Source organism: Diadema antillarum, unplaced genomic scaffold (assembly GCF_040938485.1).
Source record: "Diadema antillarum isolate AM-2024a unplaced genomic scaffold, OU_Dant_1.0 seq00001390_RagTag, whole genome shotgun sequence".
Lineage (NCBI taxonomy): Eukaryota > Metazoa > Echinodermata > Echinoidea > Diadematoida > Diadematidae > Diadema > Diadema antillarum.
This window is the reverse complement of record NW_027272145.1, coordinates 359,249-379,960: the sequence shown is the minus strand read 5'-3', so window position 1 is coordinate 379,960 and position 20,712 is coordinate 359,249. Positions and strand designations below refer to the sequence as shown.

The following is a 20,712-nucleotide window of genomic DNA, read 5'->3' as shown; positions in this document are numbered from 1 at the left end:
TGTACGTTAATGATATATATGAATGATGAAAAAAATGTTTTTCATTTTAATTATCATATCATTTACTTAAAAGTTATAGTGATTGTATCCTACCAAATTCATTATGTGACACTTCATTCCTTGTAATTAGAGGTAACGTAGGTTACGTAATTATGTAAGAATATCTTATTTCTGATTTGCAGTATGGATTTTCTTATTTCTCTGTTAAGGGAATCTTATCATTACTCCTTGGGTTCCAAGAGGTCAAAATGGGAAAATCAAGAGCCAAGATTCAGGCCCATTACTGAAGAAGGATAAAGGAAAAGATTGGTTGGAGAAGAAGCCTTCCTTCCTCTCTTAAAAAAATGAGTGAAAATATTCACTCTTCATGGAGTAAATATAAAAAAGAGTGAATTTAGAGTAAATTTGGAATGAATTTTGAGTGGAAAAAGTTCATTTTCACTCATTTTGGGGTGAGCTCAGGGATTACTCGAAGATTTAGGAGTCGTGTGTGGTCCCTGAGGTCACTCTAAAGAGTGAAAATGAACATTTTCACTCTAGATTCACTCTTTTTTATTCACCCCATCAAGAGTGAATACTTTCACTCGATTTTTTTTAGAGAGTAAATCCGAGAAACAACGTGTAAAAAAGTATTACGTTCCTGTAGAAAATCTTAAGAATTGGGAAAAACAAGAGCGCAGAAAAAAAAAGAGTTAACAAAACACAGAGCCTTCGGCAAGAAAATAAAAGAAGACTTAAACCGATCTCAGCAAAGGGTGAATGAAGGTGATAATGTCGACTTGATTGACAAGGATTGACAAGGATTGACAACGAAATTGATTCACAAATTAAAAAAAATTGCTAATGATGTATTCTTATGTATGCTTTACAATGAAAGGTACTGGATAAAAGTGTTGGCTTGTAAATATCAAATTGAAAGGATGAAATGTATGTAAATTTTCTTGTTTATGCACCGAAAATCATCCATAAAAAATTCTACCCAATCTAACTCTTCCGAGATATTAATGAAAATTTGAAGTTTAACCAAGAAAATAGAAGAAAGCGTCATACTAACGCTCTTATACCAACTTTTATATCATTTCACTACAATACAACTCTCCACTTTTGCATTATTCTCTCCTACACTGGCTCTTACCCAGAATACCTTTCATTGAAAGTTGCCTTTTGCAGAAAAAGACCAGATTGTGAGTTTACAGTTGTCTTTTACAATGATGTAATATACATTGAAGACATTTTATATGTCACTGAACTATTATTCTATGTAATGGAAATAGAAGAATTGCAATTTGTTCTTCTGAAATTTCTATGCCTTTTCCATTGCCTCTTCCCCCCCCCCCAAAAAAAAAGGGGGGGGGGGTATCCAAATTATGAAAGATGCGCCTTTTTGTGTTTATCATTTTTGTCTTTATAGACTAGTGCATGTGTCATATGTCAGTTATACTCTCAATCTAAAACCTTGAGAAAGCTGTCTATTTACGTAACCACTCTTAAATTGTTTATAATTCTGTATTTTTGTGAGTATTATCCAATCTAGCATTATTGTTGCTTAAAACTTACAGATTTCTGTACGTTTCAAGCAACAATAATGCATGGTTTGTTCATTAATGAAACTCGTGATAATCATGCATTATTAATCATAAAGCAGCGCTGGTGTTTGCATTTTAAACTTCATAGGCTCGCTGTGATTTATTTCACATTTTTCACTCTTATGCCTGATATACCTTATTGGTGTAAACTTTAATATGCTAAACATTTAAGTACTGACCAGCTTGTGCACTCACACTGTGCAATGTTGTTTAGCGATGTATCGTTCCTTTTTAATGCACTTTCCAATGCATCTCCACTTTCGAGTGATTAATATTTCAATCTGGAAACATTTGAAACATACGTTACAATTGTTTATAATACACACTGATACATTTTAGGGGTTCTTGACAATGTCTTTTGTGACTCTCGTATAAATGCATTCCTTTGGTTTTAAACAGGGCACTTCAACAGGTAATTTTGCAGTGAAACTCATAATATTTAGACAAAATAAACTCTTGAAATTTAAATATTTTATTCCAATTTTTCATTTTAGGCCAAATGTATTACTATAATGACGATAACATCAGACGACAATTAAATAAATCTGCTTCCAGAAGTCCTGAAGGTCTTGCAGCGCTTGTACTCTTGATATTTATTAGAACTCTTTAAATTTATCTTCTTTTTTAGTGTTTAATATATTTATGTAACATACGTGACTCATATGCGTAACAAACGTTACCAAGGTTTAAACAGTCACATTTTCATTTGTCATATGGTGACTGGGATTGTTTGCAAATATGTGTAGGACAAATCCATCTAAAATCATTTGGCAGTTTTCTGAAAGTTCTACGTGTACGAATAAAAAAAATATAGGAAACAATATAACTTTACATAGTTTACAACCTCCATCATATCTATCAATATCTTAATTCACGGTTACAGTAACTCATCAAATGAATGAAAAATATAGCAGGCACATTGAAATAAGAATGGTCATATCTTCGAAACTATCCACCAATAGAAGGATAGTTGCATTGTCCATCCCTAAACAGTATGAATATGGTCAAAGAAAAATAAGCGCAGTAACGTAAGTTACAGTGGTGAAATTTTCCTGCTCAGCTTCAAATTTCAGAACATAAAAAGTTTGCAACATTTGTTGCTCATTTTTGTTTCAGTTGAAATTCAATGTATCCTCTAGCAATTTTTCGTTGTCGGAATGTTTTTGAGAAAATTTATTTTTTCAAAATTTGAAAACCTGAATTGTACATTTTTAATGGTTTTGGGCCTACTGTACATTTCACATAATTTCATGTGTGTGATACTGTATATGCCGAATATTTCGCGAGGTTTTTATTTTAACGAATTTCGCGAATCGGCTACTATTCGCGAAAGTAAAGACATGCGAAAATATTGACTCTGATCCTGATGTGAATGTGACGTACGCATGTACATTTCTCCGTTCAGTACAGGACTCCACGATCGCGAATTTAACCACTCGCGAAATCGTCAGGAATTCCTGATTCGTGAAAATTTAGACACGCGAAATATATGGCATATATACAGTATCTTGCAAATCTGGACATGTGAGACAATATTGCAAGTGGCAGAATTTACCATCAAGGACCATTGCAACAGATTGGAAAAATATGTGTTATCCATTTTCAAGGAATGAACATTTTTCCATGTACAAGTGTAGGAGACAATAATGCATGTGTGGCGTGTTTTTCATGATAGGCAATATTCTGACTTCAGATAATTTCAATGTAATCTTGACTTCTCAAACTTTAAAAAAATCCCCCCCCCCCCCCATGAAAAAGATTTGTCATATATAACATTATATTTTCTTGATATGAAACTTTCCCTGATGTTATGCCATGAAGTACATTTATAATGCCATTTATAAAAATGTGATGTCTGTTTACCCCCCATCCTCCCTCCCAACCTTCCAGTGCCAAACAAGCCAGCACCACCTCCACCCATCCATATATGTGCCAAGCGACTGAACCAGACCACCAGTGGGAATGACAGCAGGACCCTGGGTCCGTCGGATGCCCTGGTCTGCCAGAAGACTGAGTCGGACCAACTACTGGACCCGCTCCCTGAAGGAATCGCTGATGTGAGTTTCAAAGAGATACTTTAAAAAGATACAAGTTTTTTTCCTTCTCTAGGAATCTGAAGTTAAAGGAACTATGCAGTGCAAATGCATGTTGATTCAGCATACACTGACCATCGATTATGTGGCCTTAAGAATATTTAAATGTGTACCATACATTTTATAATGATATTTCCACTACTTTTCTTCAGATTACTTGGATATGCTCACAAAAACCTTCCAAACCAAGTCAATATTATTGTTAATTAGTACTATTATGATTAACAAAAGACATTGGAATGTACCTTCCCACTAGACTGAGCATAACTTGCACATTTCCCTGAAATGTTTTTTGTTAATCATATAAGTACTACTATTTTAACAACATTTGACAGATGATGTCACTGGCAGAATCTTGGTTTGGAAGAGTTTTTTTTTTTTTGGTGTGTGTGTGTGTGTGTGGTTGTATTCGAGTTTAAAAAAAAAAGAGTAGAAGAATTATTATGAGATATATGGCACATAACTTATATATAGATATTCATTTGGCCACATACACTGTTTGTGATGTTGAGGCTATCATGACTCGATGAGAGTCAACATGCATATTTTGTGTTCCTTTTAATAACCAATTCGTGCTTACGGTGAATTGATCTTGTATCCTGGCCATTGCATTACGAGACAATGCTCTGGAGAGGGTTGAGTTGCTGTCTTCTTTGCTTGCTTGATCCTGATGTTAGTTTTCTGCTTTAATAGGGTGTCCCAGGTTCTGTGGTAGGCAACAGGTGGCTAGAATGTCTAATACCAGCCCTCAATGCAACCCTGTTCGGCGGGTCAAATGCGGGTCAGGCTGGACATCCTCATTTTGGCCCTGGCACATTCAAACCTGGGGCCCGTTTCATAAAACTTGTCGTCAGTGGCAACTGCCACATTTCTATGACAAATTTCCTCTCAGCCAATCAGATGTAAGGATTTCAGTAGCTTGTCACATCTATGACAACTTGTCAGTGATGACAAGTTTTATTAAACGGACCCCAGGTCTTCCTTGTTCTCCCATGTCCTCTGGAGCTGGGAATCGGCATACTCAAGACTGCATTAATACATGAAGTGGCGCATTCTAATTGCCCTTACCATCTGGGTCACCTGGTGCGTTACACTGTAGTCAGTTCCTGAATCCCCAATTTTCGTAGTAGTGTGGTAGTGGAGACTTTATCATGACGTTTGACACCACAGATCCAATGGATCCTGCATCTGTTCTTTGATGATAATACCTCTTATTGACAACTTGTGAATTTCGTGCAACTTTAAAATGTCGCAGTTTGCAAACTAACTTTGCAGATCATATGCAAAGATATAGATGTGAACTGGTAGGAGAGACTTTTCTCATAACATAGGATCTAAGAGCTTTTAAATTCATCTCTAGACTTGCAACATTCGTTCATTAGCATTTCAACCCCATTGGTTTTGATACCTGTGGTAATAGTGGAACTTCTTTTGTACTAAATCTGTAATTTAGATCTGTGCAACTCACTCGAGTAACATTTTTGGGACCACTCTGATGTCATTCACACTTCTCAGAAGTTGCATTGAAATGCAAAATTAGTTTAAATTTTGCAACTCAGTGAAACTGTGATATCATAATGCTTGCTAGCATAATGTTATGTAAACCCCATTATGTCAAATGCAATTTTAGGAACATATCTATAAGGGTAGTTGCACTATTTATTTGGGTATCCTATCTCCTTGGAAGTCAGCAATACATACAGTGTGTCACGTCTCAAGGAAGCCAATTTACTTGGGAATGGTGTTGTATTAGAATATCATCTGGTCACTGAGCAAAATTTGTTGTCACATATTAAATAAAAAAGGGTGCTGATTTTGTCTTCAGGGCTGTGTGCTGAAATGACAGTGACTTATCGTCACTGATGTAATTTGAGATTTAATTGCTAACTTTGTCCCATGTTTTTACCATGAATACAGGTAAACAATAGCCAGGGTCTTAATGTGAAGATTAGCTTGTAAACATTTGTAACATTCCAAATTTCCCCAATTCACGGAATTTGTGAAAGTAGCAGCTTTTAAAAGTCATTTGTAGACAGCTGAATATGATTTTTTTCCTGAAAGATTTTATATGGTATGATCTGATAATTTTGATTCAGTGTGGAGCTATGATTTCATGTGAGCTTTCAGGCTTTGTGATATAACCAACAGATTTGTGGTTTCCCAATGTCTAATAATGGTAGTGTACCCATTGAGAGTGACATGAATAGAAACATTATGTTGCAGGGTCAGATTTATCCATTTACTAGTTTTCTTGACAAGTTTATCATAATGTAACTATTCTAATTTTTGTGAGGATGTTATGACATGAACCAAGATTTTTCTGTTTAATCATTCTGTACATCATGATACATCATGTACGTACATTAAAACAATTGATTCAAATCAAAGAACTCTTGAAAGTCAAACAGGTCACAGAGTAAGTTTCCGTATGATAACTGGTCTTGGTCCTTGTGGCTTACCACAGCAAGTACTTTTAATCTGGTGTTCCCGTGGTTACGGGCTGGTGTGTTAAATATCGGATGACTCAACTTTTGAGGATGCGGTGTGTGATGGCGGGGGAATCTGACACCTGGAATGCACTTAGGCAGAAAATCAGAAAATGCGCCGTAAAGTGCCAAACTATGTCACCTTTGCTGTCCAGTCTGCTGGATGTGTCGGATAAGTTTGCTCTGATTTTCATTAGAGTTGTCAGGGTTTAGCAAGACATTGTTTTGAAAGCACAGACAATAGCCCCCATTTTGCCGAGTGAATTTTACACTGATATCAAACCAGAAATCTTCCTTCCCCCTAGGCTGAAATCATAAACCAAGAAGTACTGTTCATTGTCATCAAATTTGCATACAAAGATAAACAGTATGTGTGTGTGTGTGTGTGTGTGTGTGTGTGTGCTTGTTTGTATGTGTGTGACCTGTGCGAATGCTGTATAGGCCATATATTATAGCATGTCTCATTTTTCATGAATCGGGACCTTCCAGAGATTGCATAATCACGTAGTACAGCAATAGACAGAGCAGGCCTCGAATTACCAGGGAGGCAAAAGGCAATTTGCCGCAATGCCCTATCTACTTGCCGCAATGCCTCTCTCAAAATTACCATGCTTACTGCAACTTTTCCTCGCTGCCCTTAAAAAATCTTGAGAGAGAGTGCCCCTAAAACCAAAAATTACCTGTCCCTAAAACTGGCGAAATTCGAGGCCTGACAGAGTAATGTATTGGTGTGCACATTACATCCATTTTGCAACCAGTTTTTTGCATGTTTTAAAATTTGTGAATAGCACCTGACTCGCAAACTTCATGAAAAATACAAACCCAGTGAATATATGGTGTATACAGTACCACATTGCCTTTTGTACTATAGGCACTATCCACTTTAAGACAAGAAAAAACAGATACAGCATTCTGCACACTTTGACAGCAGAGCTAAACTTCAAAGACAATTTTCTCAGCTCTGCTGATATCTGGGTACTAGTTTTTGTCGAGCCCACCGAAGGTGCAGGGAGACTAAGGGATCGCCTGCGGCGTCTGTCCGTCCGTCTGTCATCCGTCCGTAATGCTATAAAAACTTGAATAACTCTCTACTGAGGACTTAAATTTCAATCAAACTTGGAATGTAGAGTGGTTATCAAATACAAAGTTGCACATGTTACCAAACATGAAGGTCACCTCAAGGTCAAAGGTCACAGGCAGGGGTCAATGAACTTTAGGGCCCAATGTTAAGTTTTTACGGCGCGTTTCGATTATGGCTCATAATTTTTGATGTATATGTCCATTTGTGACCAAACTTGGGTGGTAGATGTCCCTTGGGGGATTAAGTTCATCACAAGGTCAAGGTCACAGATGGGTCAACGAACTTTTAGGGCCCAGTGTTTAATTTTTAAGGCGCGTTTTGATTATGGTTCATAACTTTTGATCCCTATGTCTGTTTGTAACCAAACTTGGATAGCAGATGTCCCTTGGGGAGATGAAGTTCATCACAAGGTCAAAGATCACAGACAGGGGTCAACAAACTTTTAGGGCCCAATGTTAAGTTTTTACAGCGTGTTTCGATTATGGCTCATAACTTTTGATCCATATGTCCATTTGTGACCAAACTTGGCTGGTAAATGTCCCTTGGGGAGTTGAAGGTCACCACAAGGTCAAAGGTCATAGGTGGGGTCAATGAACTTCTGGGAGTGAGGAAAACATTAATTTCTTCTATGGAAATGGGCGAGACACATTTTGGCACTTGCCTTGTCTTACTGAATCTGTGGCAGCTATTTGGGAATTAATGTTGACAAGATATGATATAATTAAAAGCATGGAGTCTGGAGAATTCAATGTTACCAAATTCAGTAAATTTCATTTATTTTCATACAGTATATACAAAGTAGAAGATTCAGACTAGGGGGCTGAATTAATCATATTTGTATTGTTATCTTCTTTAGCCTTTAGATCACACAGAATGTGGACAGTTCCAGAAGTTTATTCCAATTTATTGCCCAATTTTCCAAAATTTTCACTTGCCAGATGATATGATACATATTCATTTTCATTATCACTTACTAGAATGCTTGCATTTTGACATTCAATCATTAACAGTTAACATTTGAGTAACAATACTACTTCTACTACTACTACTACTACTACTTCTACTAAATAATAATGATAATGATGAAATGATAATAATTATTTTAGTAATGATAATAATAATAACCACTATTTTTAAAGTGCCTTTTGAAAATACGTGTAGCTTCAAAGCTCTCAAACAAATACAACAAAATATAAGAAGTCAACATTATATTTCCTGAACTAGCAAAAGAAAACAAAATGAAACAAAACACTGTTTTACTTTGAGTCATTTTCCCCATCCACTATTAAAAGCAGAAGTTTTGGTGGCTACAGAGACATTTATGCAGAGAATCCCCCTCCCATTGTTATGGGCAGTGTGATGAACAAGACATGTGCCAGCGTGGTAAAGGAAACCCCAGCGGGGTTGGAGTTGAACTAGCCCTTTAAAGTATGCATGAAATCTGTTACCAATTTATGGACTGAAATTAGTACTGAAAGTTCCTGGAACAGCGTTTGATTAGTTCTCTTTGCCTTCGCCTCACTGTCTCCGTACCACCTGTGGTGTTTTTGTTGTTGATATTTGCTTTATTTTCTTCTTCCCTTCTGTCTGTCTGTCTGTCTGTCTCTTCTCTCCCTCTTTCTTGCTGAACATAATATTTGCAACTTTTTTTTGTTTTCTTTTCTCGTCACGTACTTGTTCTTTCACCCTCCTTAGTTACACTTTCCTCAAAAGTAATAGTTATGTGGAGAAATGTCCCAGCAGGAGAACATGTAGAGGTTAAAATTTAAGGTTAATTTGTTCCATTCTTTGAAAGTTGGTATGTCTAGGAAAAAAAGAGAGAAAAAAAACAAAAACAAATACAAACATTTCCATAAAGTCAAAGACATCCATGAAAGAATGTTTCAGAGACATAAATGGAGTGTGTGCTTCAGAGCATTCCCGGAGGATGTAGCTCACATTTGCAATGCATTATGGGATATCTCATATGGAACAGTTCCTTTGCCAGGCCATGAACCGATGGTTTGTCTGAATGATGTGTTTTTATGAATTTCTTAGGAGAATGTGCACCACAGGGTACGTGGCTCCAAGTGATAGTCCCCAATAGAGCAGTTCATAATGATTGTCGAAATGAAATAATGATAATGATGATGATGATAATAATGATAATAGAGTAGTTATGATAATGATAATAATGATAATAATAGTAGTTAGTAGTAGTAGTAATGATAATAATAATAATAATAATAGTGATATGAAAATAAAATCAGTGATAATGAAAATGATAATAGTAATGATAACAACAGTAATGATAATTTGATGGTATTTTTTAATATTAGAATGGTCTTATCCAGCGAGGGTATTCCTTTCAGAGGTGGGCACCTTCCTGCAAGTACCCTGATATTTATGCTTGAGCCAAGAGAGACTTATGTTGTAAGACTAGAGCCGAATTTTTTGGTCTAAGACTGCATGCACCTAGCAAGACTTGAACCTTGGATCTTCTATTTTGAGCACTCAGAGTCTCAACCAGCGTGTCGCAGTACTTTTAAGTGAAGATATTTGAAATCATACCAACATATTTAAAGGAGAGTGACAGTCGCTTGAACGCCATTGAGTCATCTTTTACGGCCTCTGAGAAGGATCCTAGAGCAGCTGGCTGGGTCATGTGAGAGGGAGTGTAGGCTCGTCATAATTCATGCGTTCTGCGAGCGAAATGTCACTAATGTCGGATTCTCTCAAAAGACACATTATCGTTACAAAGACTGGAGAGGCATCAAAGACACTTTGTTCATCACGTGTCGGCCTAGACGAGGCTAAAATCAAATCTCACCATGAGCTTGTGCTGCAGTACTTTTTCCCGTTGAGAAATGCGCCGTCCACCAATTATGAGATTAGTTGTGATCAGTGCAGAAGAGTACTTCATTAAAGCAAAGGTTAATTACAGGGAATTAAGGCCACCCAGATTCACTGCTTATTAAGTGAAATTAGACCTATCACACCTTCCAATGTCAAACGAAGAAATCCGTCCAATCACGGGCCAAGGTAAAGGGCCAAGGATAACTCGTAATTAGGCTGCTAAAAGGCGTTGATGAATGAATTAGTCAATAAATACCCCAGCTGGTAGAAATAATTATCTTCAAAAACCTGATCAGCTTTGACCTCAAAGAGATGAGATGGGAGCACACTTTAAAAGGGAGGATTTGACTTTGAACTTTTTGCGAGATACCAAGAAACCACTTATGAAATGGTACAGAGCATGCCATTCTAAGAGGAAATCAAAGTTTATGTGATGAAAATCGGTTTTGGAATGGCTGAGACATCCAAAAACAAAGTAAAATAAAGAGATCCTAATAAAATGTGGGTCCCACATTTTATAAGTATTGCTCTGTTTTGGGTATATCTGCCATTTCATAACCAATTTTCATCTAATAGACGTTGAATTCCTCTTGGAATTACTTGCTCTTTCATATTTCATAAGAGGTTTCTCATTATCTCACCCAAAAATGTTAAAACCCTGAAGTTAGGTCTCAACCAAAACTATACAAGCCCTTTAAGCCCGTTCTCACGTATCCTGAAAGAAAAGGTTTTTAAGCGTCAATTTTTTCAGACACAATATGAAAAATTATCGTTCGTGTGTATAAATAAACTCACAAAAAAAATCATGACTTGCTGTCTGTGATGCAAAATCAGTCTATTCTGAGTTTTTTTGTAAACCCTTGCTATAATTTTGCTTCGTAGAGTGTCTGTAAATTGGACAAAAAGAAATAGGCCTAATAGATTTGTGAAAAATCCAATAATGCAACTTGACAGGCTAGGCTTCGGAACGGAGATTTGAAGTACCGTACTTTGCTTGCAGTCAACTAAGTTTTTATGATCACTTGTTTCCTTTCTTTCTTTTTTTGCTTTTTTTTTGTGGCAAATTTGAAACTGCAAAATGTAGACCTTGTTATCCCAGAAAGCTAGCCAGGCAAGAATGATTGGAATACACTTAGCATAGGAATAGAATCAAATACATTCTGTCCATCAAGCTAAAATACATGGACACTGTGTTTCCCTCAAGATATTTATACAGATATACTCTTATAAGTAAAATTATGAACACAAGTGAATTTCTCTGAAATTGAGTTAGCACAAAATAATTCATCATATAAAAAGTTTCCATTGTATAGCACAAGTATTGGAAGATTTGGTAGTGATGTATTCAACTGACTGCACTGAGAATTTCTAGGGGTAAGGGTCTATCTAATCAGTCCAAATCCCCAGCTGTCCTTGGTTTAGAAGAAATATATCTTTTTTTTTCTAGCTCTCACTTCACTCCCCAAAGTTTGTTCCTCCTGAAAGACTAGAAGTGCCGCCAATCTGTTAACGATAATGACGGGACAAAAAGTCAGAAGTTGCACCTTGTTGTGCATTGCGGCGATCAATTACGGTGGTGAGCCCTGCGAGGGTTTCGAGCTGCATTGTATCAATTGTAATCTCACAGCATTCAAAGTCTAGTTCAGCATCCTGTAAAAGTATCTGCGACAAGCGGGTTTCGGTAACGCCGTGTGCCCGTGTGCAGCGGGCGTGGTCTTTTGTACGGTAGATTTTTTGAGCCGTTTTTCTTACCAGACAATCACTGTCTCTTGAGGGTTTATTATTTCTGGCAGTCTGGGTGTTTGCTTTGTGTTCCAAGAAGCAGAAAGGGATCTTTTCTCCCTCGTCACCCTGGCCCATTCAAGCTCGACGGATCTGAGGTAATGACTTTTGATGGGCTTAAAGGGAGATAGTTAACCACGCAGTGTTCAATAATCCCTCTGTAAGCTGCGTGTTTTGCAGTTTACAGTTGTGATGGAGTAAATATTGCCCCAAGACATTTTTGCCCATGATGAATACAAAAGTGGGTACATATGTCTCCAGTGGCATTGCAGCTAAATTACTCCCAATAATCATAGATCTGGCTAACTGATTTGAAGACTGTATTCATTTCATCTGACATTATATTAAAAGGACAAATTATAGATTTTTAGTTGCCTTCTATCAAGATGAGAATTAATTAGATTCATCAGTAGACAAATTAAAAGACAAAGTTCTAGGAAATATAGAACAACAGAGTAAAACTTTTCTGAATGCCCCACTCACATGTATTTACAGTTACAAGTGTCCAATATTCTTCATGTTTTAGGGGAAAACATGTACCTGGTACTGTGATTTTTTATGGTGCACATGTGCGAACGGCAAGTTAGCTGACATATAGTTGCAAGTCATCATGACCAACGGTAGAGGCTGTGGAGTAGCAACCGTCTTTCATCTGTATAAATCAGATGGTGAAGGGTTAGGGCAGTAACCACAAGTTGAAGAGTGATGATTTTGGTTGCCTTTCTCGGCAACATGGAAGTAACCTTAGAAAATAAAAATCGCAGTCAAAGGTTCTGCCATTTCATTGTCAACATAGAAACATGAAGAATATGTCGTAATCTCACCAAACTTGGTAACTATGGTTGTAGGAGGACATGGCAATTGATTCCGTTGCATGGGTTGCAATGTTGGGTCATGGAGCAAGGTCAAAATATTAGTGCTCGCCTTTTATGACATCAATCAATGCGTATTTGGATGTAAGATGGCTCCTCGTCAAATTTCATGTTGTTATGGATTATTACACTTCAGTGGTGTATTCAAGCTTTGAGCAAATTTGATTTGAGCGCATTTACACAGTACGCTCAGGTAGACTTTCATGAAAATGATGAAATCAGACAGTTATGATAAGATTCTAATGAAAATCATAGAGAATACAACTTGGAAAGTCATTGAATAGTGAAGTGTCACATGATTTCATGGAATAGTCATTTTAGTAACAACCTCAAATAGAAATAAAATGTAAGCTGAAATTTTGATATCATCACCTCAAAACACTCCTATCAATTTGTGCAATATATATATATATATATATATATGATAAAAATCATACAATTGTTGATCTCTGATGTAGTGACTACAACCCTTTCCCTTTAATAAAATCATTATTGCTAGGTTATTGTAACAGATCCCAATTTTGATGCAAAGGATACAAGTTCTCATCATTTGAACATAAAAAAGTGAGAATTTATAGTGAAGATTTGTGAGAATGTTTTTTGAGATATGTGACTCTATATGACAGTGATTTTTAATAGCATACACAGTCAAACCTGTCTATAGCAGCCACCCAAGAGAGACAAAAAAAAAGAAAAGAAAAAAAAAGATATGCAGTGAAATTAAGAGGTGCCAATTTGATGATGAAAGATGATCATTTCTGCAAGAAAATTCCCTCAGGGCTCTGTCGGTTAGAGTCACTAGGGTATGCCCCTAAATAAACAAGAGTAGTATGTGGAGGTATGTCAGTTGACATGGCTGCGTCAAAGTGGTCTGTATGCAGGTGTTTCTGATTCAGAAAGTGTTTGAGAAGTGGAATGATGCTCAGTTAACCCCTTGATCCTCACACCAGAATGATATGTTGTGTTTACTTGGCAACTACAGATTTCACAAGTTGATGGGTTAATAGTCCAACTACGCACAAGTGCTAATTACTTATCAGGTAACTGTGAAAGTTAGGAGACAAATGATGATTTGTTTTTCTTGTTTGTTTCTTTCATTTTACATCATCTTTTGCTGCATTTCTTCACATAGAATATGGAATACAATGTAGGCTTACATGGATACAAACAAAACATTTCTAATCAATTCTGACGATTTCAAGTTTACACTACCATTGACTTTTGACTTTAATCAAACACTAGAGTACCCTATTGATACACACAGACATTTGTGTATATATAGCATGTACGGTCTTTGCATGTGTATGGCTGTGTTGTTTATCGAAAGTCTACTTGTGTATTTTCATAGAGCACTCCGAGAAAAGAATACGTTTATGGAAATGCAGCATTGCATCAAGGTAAACTGCATGTTTACTTGTGTATGAGCGCGCAGTCATTTCATGCAAGGCCATTTCGAAAGGAACTTTGCAACAATTCCTCATTTCCATTTCCCTGTGATGAGCAGAATTTGTAGAGACAGAGGGATTTTGGCTAGAGCCTCATTGGGACGAAATGGAGAGCAGACGTAATGCTATGCCGGATTGTGTCCTGATATGTGGACTAATCCCCCATGAACTATTTATGTGGGTGTCACGTTCTATTCAGATCGGGTGGAGAATTTTTTTCTTCCAGCGTCTTTTATGTAAAACACTGCGGCATTTACAAACTGTGCGTTTTCTTGTTGGATTTAGATGAATTTGTGTTCAGTTTCCTTCGAATTTGTTGAAATGTTTTCTGGGAAATTATGCATTGCCTGTCACAGAATATCTTCTTGTCTAACTTCATATGACACAGAAAGAAATTATATGTGATGATAAACGTCTTCCCTGGCATTTATATTCTAGAAAGGAATGAATTTCATTGTGCTCCACACACATGGTAATGGATTAACCAAGGCAGCAGTCCATGTCATATTTGCTGTCTGCCACTGAGTGCAAAAGTAGCAAAGTTCTTGTTTGTTTGTTTGTGTTTTTGCTTCGCTGAACCTCAAGTTTCAGAAACTCACTATAAATGATAATGACTTGTAACTATTATATGTCCTCTGTCCCTGTTGGATATTTGGAAATTTACAATATTTCGCTCTCGCCAATTCTCTTAATCTCTATGAGTGTATGAAAAAGAAACTCCTTTCTCCTCACCATCCCTACAAAAATAAAATAGCTGTATGATTTTTTAAGTGTTCCATTGCAGCTTCAAAGTAAAATGATAACAAATGAAAGAAGATGCTTCAGATGCATTTTAAATCTCCTGCTTTACACTTGGGTAATTCCATGAAGTTGGGGCAGTGTCCATGTAGCATCGTGATATTTGAAAAATACATTTCAGCATAACTCAATATTAATGATGCTATACATTCATTGTTTGTAGGCTTTACATTTGCATTGAGGCCACACATTTTCCTGGAAATTTTGTGCCATTCAGACTCAATTTTGATGAAGTTATTAAACAATATGTAACGGTGTCCTGTAGCATCGGGACGTGTCCATGTAGCATCGTGATATTTTAAAATTTGGTCCTAAGAGACAAATTATGGCAATTAGCTTGACCAAAATTTGATGCAATATGCATATTTACTAGATTAGTCAGATAGCTAAATATCTCAAATTTCCTGTACACAGTTTTAATTTTAAAAGAAAATTACAAAATGTATCACGATGCTACGTGGTGTCCTTTTTGGTGGACACCGCGTAGCATAGTGACACATTGTGTAAATTTTCTTGTAAAAGTAAAACTGTGGAAAGGAAAGTTAAGATATTTAGCTATCTGACTAATCTAGTAATTATGCATATTATATCAAATTTTGGTCAAGCTAATTGCATTAATTTGTCTTTTAGGACCAGATTTTAACTATCACGATGCTACATGGACACGTCACGATGCTACAGGACACCGTTACATTTTTTTAAGATAACTTCATCAAAATTGAGTCTGAATGGCACAAAATTTCCAGGAAAATGTATGGTCTCAATACAAATGTAAAGCCTATAAACAATATTTGTATAGCATAATTAGTATTGAGTTATGCTAAAATGTAAAACTTTGTGCCCCAACTTCACGGAATTACCCACTTACACAAGAGAAACAGTGTAATATTTAAATCATCAAGGTACATACATATGAAGAGTTTAAAGACAAAAAGCACTATCAAACACACTCTACTTTCATCAACTTGAGATATTTGACAATGAAGGTGCTAAAAACAAAGAAAATGATTAAAATATATGTGATAATTTTGATAATACTATATTCAAAGATATTTCTTGGTACATAACGAGAGCAGTATCATTGAAAAGATGGAAGTGTTCTGTATTTGATGACCTTGCTTAAAAACTGTGAAAATGGCACACGTATCTGATTATGCATTCAAACTCTGTCAAAGGAGAAAACAGAGTGACTATATATACTCTTAGCAGTGGCAATTGCAGACCAAACCCTTATGGGCAATTCCGCAGTTAGGTGGACATGACATGGATAAAAGAAATGTGCCTCTTTATCTTACTCTTTAATTTAGGTACCAACTAATGCCATGGATGTTCACCAATCATTAAGGTCTTTCAAATTCAGTAGATTTTATTTTTCGTATTTATTGATTTCGCGAGATCTAAAACCATCATTTAAAATGTACATGTGGGACTGGGGATGCTGAAATTTACTTAAATGCAAATTACAGTGGGTACCTTTGAAATTTTTTCCTCAAAGTTTTGCTAATGGGTAAAAGATGAATACATTTAAATACTCTAGAAGTCATGTGACATTTTGTCAATTACAAAAGGGTGAAATGACCTGCGGAATTACTCCGGACAAATGTAACGTTACTAACCGTAACGTTACTAACCATGCTTTTGGGGGTCTAGCTAAAAAATAATTGGTCGAACTGCTAAAAAAATTTGTGTGAACATTTGTCATGATGCAATTATTAAAATTAATGCAACACTTTGTTTGAAGTGACTTGAATTTTTGCACACTTTTTGTTACAAGACATTGATTTTTTTGTCATGTCCTTTTTTCGTAACGTTACTAACCTGCCTTTTAAGTTGCCATAGCAATTCTAATATTTCATGGATTGTATTCATTCTTTTCTGTATCATAAACCTGGGAAGGATGAACATGTTTTTGACATAATTTTGACTTGAAATGAATAAATGGTAATTTAGTAGTAAAAACAAATATCTGAATTTGTTCAAATGTAACGTTACTAACCGCGGAATTGCCCTTATGCAATTAACAAGTGAAGATTTCGTACATAATGGCCTAATGTTCCCTTGAAGGTGCAGCAATATTACTCTCATTCGACAACTTTCTAAATTATGCAAAATAGATCACTGCATGTTTATTTTTGTCTATTACAAGTTACGTTTATTTGAAAGCCTATTATGACTTTACCAAGAAACTTGTGTGTCACAGAAATAATTCTGACACACTTTTGTTGACCTTTGACCTTTCTCAAATTATGTAATTATATATTCTATATAAAAACAATAAAAATAGTAAAGCGTAAAACTATGAAAAAGCGGATGGGCGGTTTCGGGCGGTTTCGGGCGGTTTAGGGAGCAATCTGACAGTCGGTTTCAGTTACTAATAGGTTAAGACAGAACTGTCATTCTTTAAAAAAAGAGAAACTAAGAAAAAAAGAAGCCCTAATATGAGTGTGTAAAAGGTCTTCCCCTCACCCTGCACCCTTGGGGAAGACACAAAGGGGTAGCTTGACCTCAAACTGGGCCACACGCTATTTTGATGCCAGAGTCGTGAAGTGGCAGTGAAATTACTCAAGGGTTCACTGTCAAGGGCCACTTTCTCTCTTTGAAAAGGAGAAGATGAAGGGGGAAAAAAAGAACAGGAAAAAGAACATTCTCTAATTCACATTTTATGGGTTCCGAGGAAAGGAATTGGCCGCTCACAATCTGCATCCGCTAAATGCAAAGTGCAGATCAGGTCTCCAGGTCTCATTCTTCAGTGTGCGGTGTTTCAGACGTTATCTGCCGGTGAGCAGGAGGCCTAATGGAATTCAATGAGGGGATCATTAGCCGTTTAAGAAAACAAGAGGAGCGGATAAATGTGTGCCACAATAGATCACGCTGAGAATATCATCTTGATGTGTATAGCTGATAGCAGCTTCAACGGTCAAACGACTGAGTTTACCTGACGACCTACTTTAGACTGCCCAAGCTATAGTACTTTCAAATCTAGGGGAAAAAAAGGATTTCTTTTCAAAGCACTTCCATTCAATATGTCTAATCTAGATTTAGCTTAATTCACAGACATATCCTATTGGTTAAATGTTGTTTGAATAGTATTTCCTTGTTTTGCATGTTATTTGCAAGTGTCCAGACATTTTCTTTCTGCTGATACCCAAACTCAAGTAGACACTATTGTCTCTTTCTTTTGTGTTGTTCACTAGTGATGTTACAAACACAGCAACTTCACTTTTGCGGTAATAATTTGGTAAAATATGTAAGTTTTCATTCATCTTTGTTTGAACATATCATATTCACATGATGGGGTAAACTAAATCAGAGGCATTGTAAAACTTACCTTGGTGCCAGTTTGAAAAATCTGAGTGACATGATCCTTTTACGTTCCCAGTGTCTTTGCTAATGTGTCAAGGTGAAGCTATGAAAGCAGTTCTAATGCTTTGAAAATTTGAATAGCTGTCTGTGAACTGAATAACCATGATGTAACTAATTTTTTTACCAACTGGTAGAGAAAGCACTGTAAGGGTTAAAGGAAACCCAAACCCTTGGAAAGAGAAATGTGGATTGAGTGAAAGCAGCAACATTATTAGTAGAGCACATCAGTGAAAGTTTGAGGAAAATCGGATAATCGATGCAAAAGTTATGAATTTTTTAAGTTTTGGTGTTGGAACTGCTGGATGAAGAGACTACTAGAGATTATGACGTATGTGTGGACAACAATACAAAGAAAATACAAAGGAAATTCCACAAAAATTCGCTTTTCTAGCATAATGAAAGAGTACTTGACTAACCGCTTTCAGAAAGCAGGGGGAATAATTGCTACCCTTAGCATAGGTCAGTGCAAGTTGATGGAAGGTGTAATTTTCATGGAAAATGAATTTTTGTGGAAAATTTCCACAACCTTAGAATTTCCACTTTTTCAGTACCATGGAAATGGAAATGAAACGGGTAAGCCACAATATTGTGTTGGGACCACTGGATAAGGAGACTACTGGAGTTTAGACATCATGTGTGGACAACAATATAAAGAAAATATAAAGAAAATTCAACATGCTTTCACTTTTCTAGCATGATGAAAGAGCACTTCACTATTACTGCTTTCAGAAAGAAGGGGGAATAATTACTATGCGTAGCATATATGTCAGTATAAAGTTGATGGAATGTGTAATTTTCATGAAAAATGGGGGGAATTTTTGTGTAATTTCTCTATATATTTTCTTTATATTGTTGTCCACACATGACGTCATGAACTCTAGAAGACTCCTTATCCAGTCATTACAACACCAAAACTTTAGAAAAGAATAACTCTTGCATGGATTGTCCGATTTTCCTCAAACTTTCATTGATGTGTTCTACTAGTGTTGCTGCTTTCACTCAATCCATATTACTCTTTGGGTTTTGGTTTCCTTTAAGAGGTTTATAGCTCTACCTTTTCTACCACTGGTGCTTTCCTTGCTTTTCATTGAGGGTCCTTTTGGTGTGCCTGCCTATGTTTACGGTAGGTTTCTAGCATACTTATCCCATTGCAAGCACGTGATGAAGGGAGCACATAATTGTGGCGGCATTATTTGCAAGACTTTACAACGAACCAATTCTGTGTTGATGTTGGAAGCAGGATGATGACACATCTGCCTCCTGCTGCCAGCATAGTAGTAACAATGATATTACTAGGGAGGAGACCATCCCAGCTACATTCTATAAAGCATCCCCCAGAGCCACATTACTTCCAGATATTCATTCCCGTGATTTTCATCTGCTCATCAATCGTGTCCGTAATGTGAAATCTCTGATTATGTGCACAGAAGAGGACATCTTAATAGTTCTAGAGTTGATCAGAAAATTTTTTATGTCTCGCACTACTTCCTTGTGCTCTTTGTCATTTTGTGTTTGTGCTTGTCTATCTGTGTCTCTAGCTCGATTCCATCTAATTCGTGTGCTACATTTCAGAGGAAAATATACACCAAGGAGACATCAGCATCGCACAAAAGCAATTTAAAGCAAAGTATAGAAGAGATCAATCAAAGTGGAGAGAAAAACTGTTGCGATGCTTATATCCAATTTCCTGCAAGCTTTGTATGAATCTCTTGCTTCTCGAGTTCATTAATTGCATTCAGATAACTTCCTTGGTAAGTTGGACATTTTGTTAATCTCTGTTATCACCACTGGCTACTGTCAATGATAGATATAAATGTAATTAAGCTCCAACGGCAGTTGTGCTATTAATTTCCATAATATTGTGTTAGCCCCCATCGGAAGCTCTATTTGGTCATACCCAATATGCATCGAGCACCATCTCTATCTCTAAAACTAATATAGATTTTCTAAACAATTGTCACTTGTTGGGAAAAGAAATTTCAACTGTAAGTTCTGAACATGTATCTGAGCAATTCCGCAGTTCGTTAAGGCAAATTTACATATTTTCTTATACTACTAAATCACCATCTATTCATTTCAAGTCAAAATCATGTTTCAGCATGTTCATTCTTTTCAGGTTCATGATATGGGAAAGAATGAATACAATTGAACAAATGGTAACTTGAAGGGTTGGTTATTAACTTTACAAAAAAGGACATGGGAAAGAAATAATCAGTGTCTTATGACAAAAGTTTGCAAAAATCTAAGTTACAACAAACAGAGTGTCACGTTAATTTCAATTGTAGCTTCATGACAAATGTTCCATCAAATATTTTTGATGTAAGTCAAGTTATAATTTTTTAGCTAGACCCCCAAAAGCATACTTAGTAAT

The 20,712-nt window shown here is 36.3% G+C and overlaps 1 protein-coding gene across 1 annotated transcript in view; it reads left to right on the top strand.

Moving 5' to 3' along the window:
* LOC139708924 (rhomboid-related protein 3-like) overlaps positions 1 to 20,712 on the top strand; it is a 101,147-nt gene that overhangs the window by 4,377 nt on the left and 76,058 nt on the right. Inside the window, exon 2 of the mRNA XM_071620889.1 lies at positions 3,477 to 3,643. Coding sequence (XP_071476990.1) covers positions 3,477 to 3,643 — 167 coding nt within the window. The remainder of the gene's footprint in view (positions 1 to 3,476; positions 3,644 to 20,712) is intronic.